At 28.3% G+C, this 9257-nt stretch overlaps 2 protein-coding genes across 9 annotated transcripts in view; one reads left to right on the plus strand and one right to left on the minus strand.

Annotated features, from left to right (window-relative positions):
- The window catches only part of LOC110012598, a gene marked incomplete in the record, with an annotated part of 882 nt that extends 317 nt beyond the window's left edge, over positions 1 to 565 (minus strand). Inside the window, 2 exon segments of the mRNA XM_020696877.1 lie at positions 1 to 155; positions 407 to 565. Of these exon segments, the coding sequence (XP_020552536.1) occupies positions 1 to 155; positions 407 to 434 (183 nt within the window).
- The window catches only part of LOC105170678 (DNA repair protein RAD51 homolog 2), a 9847-nt gene continuing 8434 nt past the window's right edge, over positions 7845 to 9257 (plus strand). For 3 of the 8 annotated variants that reach the window (XR_002287752.1, XR_002287753.1, XM_011091547.2), the window contains exons 1-3: positions 7850 to 8183; positions 8543 to 8656; positions 8756 to 8908. Coding sequence is in view for 6 of the 8 variants with exons in the window: in XM_011091547.2 (XP_011089849.1) it covers positions 8100 to 8183; positions 8543 to 8656; positions 8756 to 8908 (351 nt within the window). In the remaining 2 variants the exon portion in view is untranslated. Of the gene's footprint in view, positions 8184 to 8542; positions 8657 to 8755; positions 8909 to 9257 lie in introns of all 8 variants that reach the window. The other 5 variants (XM_020696556.1, XM_020696557.1, XM_020696554.1 and 2 more) reach the window with 3 other exon arrangements.

Consider the following 9257-nt stretch of genomic DNA (forward strand, 5'->3'; position numbering starts at 1 on the left):
AATTGCTTTCGAGGCCAGAGATGAAACTGTTCCGGCGAGGCTTGCAAAAATCTGGGCTTTGACGCGGCCCCTCTTCGGCGGAAGGGTGGTGTCGCCCTCCTTGTTTTTTCCTGGCAGGGGGGCGGTAGGGGCAGTGGCCATGAAGTTTATGTGATCTGCAGAGAGGGAAAGGAAAAAACCAAGAAACAGAGTGAAAGCAGAGTAAAACTGTAGGACCAAATAAACAGAACAAGAATGGATTTGAAACTAAGGATTCAATTTCATAGTTACAAATCCGTCGCGTTTTGTTTGTTTGATTCAATGCCGCAGAGAAGATGAGAATTTTGATTTCATATTCGTCTAAAATAGAGTCAGAATCATTATAATAAATGAATAAAAAAAACAGAACAGGAATGGAAAAGGGTACCAATCAATGAACTAGTAAAGAAACACATGAGGCCCTTCAAAAATTTAAGGTATAGGAGGTAAGTATGGAAAGAAAAATTCGCATGAAAGAAGCAGAGAGAGAGACAGAGAGACGGAGAGAGAGAGAAATGGAAATCAAGATGAACAGCAGAGAAAGGGTGATTACCGGGCTATCGATGAACAACAGAGAAAGGGTGATATCCGGTCTATATATGGGCAACACCTATGCGTAGAGTATGGTAGTAGATCAATTGAAATGTTTGGGACATCCCAATTGGTCCACGAAACTGTGAGACATCCCAAGTCTTCCTAAGTAATATGCTAAGTTGCTAATCAAATTAATTTATGTGTCCGACTCACTTATATAATGAAGTGTTATTTTATTTTGATAATAGTTATTGATTATGTTTAATTATTTAATATGGATAATTAATGTATGATTGTTATAATTATTTTTTGTTGTTAGATATCAATTTTTTTATATTAATAATGATAATGTATTTATTTAAAAATAATAATAATTCATCGTTTTCACATTAAAAAAAAAAAAAAAACTTACCATATTATTTCTTGAAAAAATAAACAAAAACTTAGCATATTATTCGTTCCACATTATACGGAAGGGACAAAATGAGAGATTTAATTTTTTTATTCAAATATTAAAATTTATTCGAACCCCTTTAAAATATGAGAATTTTTAATAATTCCTCATGTTCATTTTGTCTTCTACTTTTCTTGATATATCACTACAGTTTCATAATTTTCAAATATATTATGCTATTATTTCAAAGTATTAAAGACAAACGAAATACTAAGTATATAAGTGGACTTAATATTCCATAAATAATACAATAAAACTGCACAAGTATAGAAAAAGTCATCATATATATGACTCTTGTGTTTATGTTGTTGCAAGGAGCTGTGGTTTTTGGTATTTGGTCAAAGCTGATTGGTGGAAACCACCCCACCACCAGCACATGGTTTCCCTCCCACCCTTCTTCTTGTAGTAAATGAAACAAAGAAAAAGAATTATTCAAAATATATAGGCCATGTAATGTTTGCTACGCTATATTTAATTATCTGTATTATTTTGAATATGGCAATTTAATAATGTCTTTACTTTACATATTTTATTTGAGATAATGTGTTAGGATTATAATATAATGTATTTATCACCATAGATGATAAGAGGGATTGAATTAGAATTTTACTATTTTTGGGGGTTGAGTTATATAACTTAAATAGTGTCTTCTATCGGATTTGACCCTTTGTATCCTATCCCCATACGCTAAAATAAATGCACTGTAGCAGATTCTGCTTTTACTTATCTTTTTGTTCTCAGTGTTTGTTTTTTATTAGTATTCTAGCATTTAATTTTTGTTGAGTATGTTGACAGTTAGAGTCCAAAGTGAGTTAGTTTTCTTCTTTAGTTAAAACTCTATTCTTTATATATAGTTTCACATCTTTGTAACTTCAGGACTTGAGTTTAGATGAATAAAGCATAGTTTTTCATATTTTCGATTCTCTAATTTATTGCCATAGATGTACTCTGTTTTCCACACTTCAAATATTCACACGCACTACTAATTTATACTATTTTCTTTATCCGGACTAATCATACCAAGTCTTCATAAATGATTAAAAATACACTCCAATCTTCTTACTTATATAACACTATATGTTAATTATTCTACAAATTAATAAATATTTGCATAAAATCACACTTATTCTTTGTCATTTAAAACTTGAATTGCATTAGTTATTGAATGCTCTTTCTATATTTCGATAAGAAAATGTATTTTTCCAATTTTAAGTTGAATTTATAAATATTATATATACCAGTGAGTAAAGTAATTATTTTTTATAATTATATATAATTATTTTTTATCATTTTAATTAATTCGTAAATTTAAGAACAAAGTGAGTAATTGATTAAAATCAATAAGAATAATTTATTTTATAAATAAAAAATATTAATATAATTTTAATTAAAAAATAGTTAAAAAAAACATACAATCATTTGCCATACCACACACACTGCATTTCGGCTGCTGGATAATATCCGACTAAAGTATACAAAAAGAGAAATGTTTCCCAAAATCATAGCATGTCTGACTACTGCCGTACGGCTACCCTTTTCTTTTCTTTTATATATACAGATCTTTGTATTACGATTTTTATACGTATATATACTAAATAATTTTTTATATTTTAAAATATATAAATCAACAAATCATATATATAAAAAATAATTTAAGGTATTATTAACACAACAAAAAAATTGCGTAGTAAAAATGAGGCGAAGTGAACTTTGTAAAAAAAAAGAAAAGTAGTTACAATTATTTTCTAAAGTTATCTAATTATGAGTACAATTATCGTACCTAAAAAATGGTGTAGTGGTGTTATTAATCGTCGTTTGTAAATATAGATAAAAATTCATTATTATATTAGCGTACATATATTAGGAAAAACCATCACATATATTATTTGTATTATATATTATGATAAGTTACATTGGCACCTATTGAGACAACGTCTAACAACATAAATATTTCTTATCTTTTGTAAAATTATAGGTATACTATCTAAAGAATTCTAGTGTAATGTACTTGACGAGGTGTTTGTTAAGATTTTTGCAATTGAATAAGGACTATGTTTGTAATTACAACTATAATATCAAGAGATGTACTTGCAATTTTACAAATGACATAAGCTGTTCAAGATGTGTCAATATAAGTTACATGTATATATTAATGATATAGTCCAATATGGCAGGTAATAAATGCACTAAAATCTTTGATGCACTGAAGAATAACTATTAGATAAATTATATCGACACCTCCTAATAAAATTATATTTAAGTATACTGTAAAATTACAAATAAACTCCATACAATTGTACTTATTTCAACACCTCTCAAGAGGTGTATTTATAATTTCAAAAAACAAAATATGTGTATAGTAAAACCTAAGATCCTCAGAGTATGTCAGTATAATTTATCCTAACTTTTAGACATTAAATTATGAATTGGATTGTTTATGTGATGATTTACAAAAATTATGTTTACAATACATTTTACTGTCCCATAAAATTTAGCTTGACTGTTAATATACACGTTTTTTAATTTTGTTCATACCAACTACAGTCATTATATTTTAAAATTAATAAGATAATTGCGTCGTCCTCCCCTAAGGTTCGATGTCTTACTCGTAAACCCCCTATGATTTTGAAAAAAATTACATCTAATATCCATATAAAAAATAGACCATCTGTTTAGTCAAAATTCATCGAATTTGTTGTTATTAATAAAAGAATTGAATGAAAATCTATGTTTAACCCCAACTGATTCATTACTAACTTATTACAGATCAAATAAGTATTTTATCTTTATAAGAGTAAAAATATATTTTCTCACATGCATTAGCGTGCTATTAAAGTGTATAATAGTAGTTTGGTAAGAAGCATGTATTTTTTTTGAAATAGCTCTATCTAACTATATTATTTTTATTATTATTATTTTGAGAGAAAGAGAGAATCAAAATCCAATAAATGAGACAACAACCTCAGTTTTCAAGTTAAATGTATCTTCTGCATTAAGCTAAGAGTCTACTGTGTTGAGTCCCTTGTCCACCTTTATGATTTCCGTATTTCATTTGAGTTTGAGCTACCAATTTTGATGGCCCTACTAATTAATATATTCCCTTATATTTTTAATTCCATCAAAATAAGCTACCATTATCTTTGTATAGGGAAAAAAAATGCTATTTTAATTTTTAATTTATGGGTGGTATTTTTGGTGTTAAACAAATTGATTTTCGTAATTTAATCCCGTAATTTTAAAATTATGATTATTTTAGTCATTTTTCTATTCAATTCTAATCATGTAATTTGTATATAATCCAATTAAATTGCAAATTTGATCTTACACTCAGAGAGGTTATATTTTTGCTCCTATGTGGATTGACTTACAAAATTAAATATGTCAATTGTTATGACGATGATATGACATTATGCAATTTAGTCAATCTTGCATCATAAAAAGTCAATCTCTATAATGTTAATTAAATGATATAAAGATTTTACTTGTTATCATATTAATGAGTTGATGTTGGTTTTTAGATCCCAAACAGATTATAGTATATGATGTAATGTCATTATAATAACATCTGAGACATGATTTTTAAAAGTGATTGTATATTTCATTTTATAGGGGCCTACATTGACATTTATTTTATATATGCTCTCGTAATAAAAAATTAAATTACACTTACACCCTCTCTAAAAATTTATTATTTAGATCTGACCATATTTGGATTAAAAAAATGCCAAATTTAACAAAATAATTACATAATTTTTTAAAATTTTACCTCTTGTTTAATATTCTCGTTTGATAATTTTGTACTTATAAGAAAAAAATATAACGATGTTAATTTCACTATATATATAAATATTATATTTATTCCTTTATAAGTACAAATAAATACATGCGAATGTTAGATGAGGGACAAAATTAGAAGTTTATGAAAATTTGTGTTTTGTTAACATTAGCATTTTACATACATATCCTAATGAAAGGGGGTTAAGGGTAAATAGAGAATTTTTTGAGGGGTGTAAGTATAATTTCAAACACTAAAAGAAAATAAAAGATTAGTGACAAAAAACACCAATTTAAAATTATCACTAATTATAAATATTTAATGACAAGACTGTTTATTTTGTCACAATTAGAAATTTCATTCTTTTAATAATCATTATTATTTTATAAAAATTATTATTAACATGAATTAATGACAAAAAAATGTATACAAAGTTATCACTCAATACAATTAGTGACTCATGTAAATGACGATCCAGTGACAACAAATAATAATTGTCACAATTTTATGTTGTCACTGTAGATGTGTCACTAATTATGATAGTTTGTAACTAATATTATATTTTCTTGTAGTGAAAATTCTTAGAGAAAAATATAATTTCACAATTTAAATGGAATCCACATCTAATTAACCCTAATTTTTATTTCTGTGATCAAAACAAATTATGAAAAAAGTTGTAAGTATTTTTTATAATTTTAATTTATTATAAGAGGTGGATAAGTGAGGCGACTTCACAATAAAATCTAGGACCGGCCCGAACCCATTTACTTTGGATGGGCCCCAAACGTGTTATTAACGTGTGAGGTGATTAAGATTTTCCGTGTTAAGGGATTATTTTGTTGTGATTTGTAGTGTGTGAGTTGACATATGATAAACGTGCGACCTATGTATCGTGTTTTTTTTTTTTTATATTATATTTAGAGTTTTGTCATTTCAATTATAACTGATTTTATATTTTGGTATTTAATTTTTTTTAATATCAAATTATTATTTTAATTTTATGAAATTTTATACTTTGTCATTTATAACTATTTTTCATCAAAAAAATTTTATCGAAAAAACACCACATGCGGTATATATGTGATATTTAAAGGTTATGTGCTGTGATATTTTTTTATATATGAGTATGTATGTTTTTCCAACAAAAAAATCAACAAAAAAAGGTTATATATGACAAAAGTAAAAAAAATTTAAAATTAATATGATAAATTGATACAAAAAAAAAATATATATATATATATAATGTATAATTCGAATATCAAAATATAATTTACCCTCATATTTAACGAGTAGTTGTCTCAATTGTCAAACCATCCTTGCATTCTTGCCTCATACTCATTGCATTCCAACACCATCACTTTACACTTATAATTAATAATAAATTACATTAACATCTTACGAGGTTAACTCGAAATATATAAATATTTTTGTCCTGCACAAAATTATAAATATATTTACTAACATTGTAGATATAATTACAACTATATTTTTTATTCAGAATCGGCGGTTTATACGAACACCTCTTAAAAAAAAATTATACTAACACTCCACGTGGGATATATACATAATTTTACATATGACGAGAAGTATTTGTGTGTTTGCAGAAAGAAAAATTATTTAAGTGACAGATATTTTTATTTTGTTATAATACTATTTTTGCATATTAATAGTTTGTTCATACTAATTTGTAAAAATTGTCAGCAACAAGAAAATAATCATAAAAGAGAAGGGATAATTACGCTCTCTTTCTATAAGATTTAGTATAATTATACATATATCTCCTGTGATTTTAAAAATTATATAGAGCACCCCTAAGGTTGCATTCATTTAGCAAATAAGTTCCTCCATTAGTTAAAATTCAACTGAATTTACTGATGCTAATTACACACGGACTCCTGCAGTTTGAAAAATTATATTTAGCACCCATAAGGTTGTTTTTATTTAACAAATAAGTCCTATTAGTAAAAATTCCATCAATAAATTCGATAAATTTTGGTTAATAGAGGAACTTATTTGTTAAATCGAAGCAAACCTCAAGAATGCTAGATGTAATTTTTGAAATTATAAAGGATCTACGTGTAATTATACTAAATCTCACGAGAGCACAGTGTAATTATCTCTAAAAACAAGTTTATGCATAAATTAGTCATCCCAAAATAAATTATTAACTTGTATCCCTCTATCTTTTATTTTGTGTAATTCCTGTAATAATACGATCATTTATTTTGTCTCCCTCTCTTTCTATGAAGACTACGAATGAATAGAGGTAAGAATTTAATTAATCCGAAAACGTGTTGGCGTCATTATGATTACATATTAATTGTCATTTGTCAAACATGGTACAATTAGCATCAAACTTAGAAAACCCGATTTCTTAAAAAACCAACACTTTTAATTGTGATGATGTTTAAGTTGTGGCAAATTATATGTATTAAATGATAAGATTTTTATTTTGTCATTAAAATGATATTCATAATTATAACAGTGACAATATTTACATAAATGTTGCCATCAGAAATAATTATCAACATAAATGAATTATGTATATGTTGTCCTTATAAATAACTAACGACATATTTTTGGTAATGATATGACAATAAATATAATTATCATTATATTTATATTGTTATCAAGTTGACATTATAAATGTGTTATTAACCATTGTTATAATAATATAATGTATAATTTTCATCATTGATAATTATATTATTATAAGGTCAGAAATATCGTCATCTAAAATATATTTTTAATAATAATTTTTAAATTGTGATTTAATAATTTATAGCAAATATTGTATTTGGTTGTAGTAAAATTGAATTCTACGAGAGAATTGACACCGCAAAAATATATATGTATTTTTTTTTTTGGTACATGCTAAAATTAGAGGTACTTTTATATTTTTATTATAATTTATTTTCATGAAATTTCAGTTCACGTTTTTTGTATTTTATATATCTTTTACGATTAATTAGTCTTTATTAATTTGATTTTTAAATGATATAAATTATAGTTGATAATTATTGTAAAAAGAATATTCGCGGTGTTTGGGCCAACATCATAGAGCAAAGTGGGCTTTGGTGAACTGTCCTAATGGCCCACGTGCTGCTCAATCTTCGCGTGCAGAGTTGGAACGTCGATCGATCATGGCGGTTCCTTTCTACTTTGTCTCTCACTCCAAGTTCAAGAGTGACAGTGGTCTTGCGGCCCGTAGTTTGATGGTCTTTTTGGCGGGAAAGCGGGGGAGTGAAGTAAGTATTACCCAGAGTACAGCAAATAAAAGAGGGCAGAATTGAGAGAGCTGCTAGAAAAGTTTCTGGAATGGCGAACAAGCTGATCAGTGAAATGGGTCTCCCTAGATCGATGGCTAACGTTTTTATTGCTCGAAATATCGTCACCGCCAAGGTACCGCGTGCTGTTGCGGCTGCTGTGTTTGTGCAAGAAGATGTTTCTGATCTGATGGTTTTTGAGTTTCTTTTTTAGCAATTTATTGAAGCTCTAGACGTCCATGTTTTTGTTTCTGGGTTGTGTGTTTGCTTTTGATTTAACATCACTTTTCTTGTGGCCGAATTCTGACATTTGATTGGGTCGATTAAATCTTGGAACCAGGATTGTGTTGCCTCTGAAAGTACTTGTTGAGTGATTGCTTGATCCTAATTATAACTTTTCTAACTCACACGAGTTTTTCCGTACGATCTCTAGAACTAGTAAACTCAATCCCGTAAGTTTGGCATGCTGTTGGTTGAACTTGTGTATGCTTGTAGGATGCATTATCACTAAGTGAGTTTGAGTTGATGGAGGTGTTGGATGTTGGGTTGGAAGAAGTAACAAGGGCAGTGGCACACATTAGTGAAATTTCATGCCCACCCTATCAGACGGTAATTCCATGGATGATAGTTTGTCCACTTGGCTTACGGATGTACAGATGTACCTGTCTTGTCAAAATTTGTTGATGATTGTTTGGACTCTGATATTAGGCTTTGTCGTTGCTGGAGCAACGAAACCAGAATGAGTACCTGGCAGGCCATCTCCCGACGCGCTTAAAAGGACTTGATGCTGCCCTCTTTGGTGGAATTCCATTTGGTGTTGTGACAGAGTTGGTTGGTCCTGCTGGAATTGGCAAAACACAGGTAGCTTTGGACAATGTATTTGCAATAGATATTCAAGTGTTTGAATTGTGAACAGGGGTTAGTTCCTTTTATCGTATCAGGTCCTGTATTATTGTGTCTGCATGAGCGTAATAAATTTATTATATGAAAATCATCAACTTCTTTGGTTGGAATTATCAGGCTAAATCTCACTAGAGCGTCATAGCTAGTATAATTATGTTAATATGTTTCCTTAGGCTGGCAAGAAATTGGAATAAGTCATTAAGATTCTTGTATCGTTAAATGGTTTTTGGTTCTTGGTGACTACTGACCAGCTTATTTCACATTGTTCCCCGTGATGGCGGTTGTTGGAAGATCAAAAAACTATATG

The sequence above is a fragment of the Sesamum indicum genome, linkage group LG9, assembly GCF_000512975.1.
Source record: "Sesamum indicum cultivar Zhongzhi No. 13 linkage group LG9, S_indicum_v1.0, whole genome shotgun sequence".
In the NCBI taxonomy this organism is placed as follows: Eukaryota; Viridiplantae; Streptophyta; class Magnoliopsida; order Lamiales; family Pedaliaceae; genus Sesamum; species Sesamum indicum.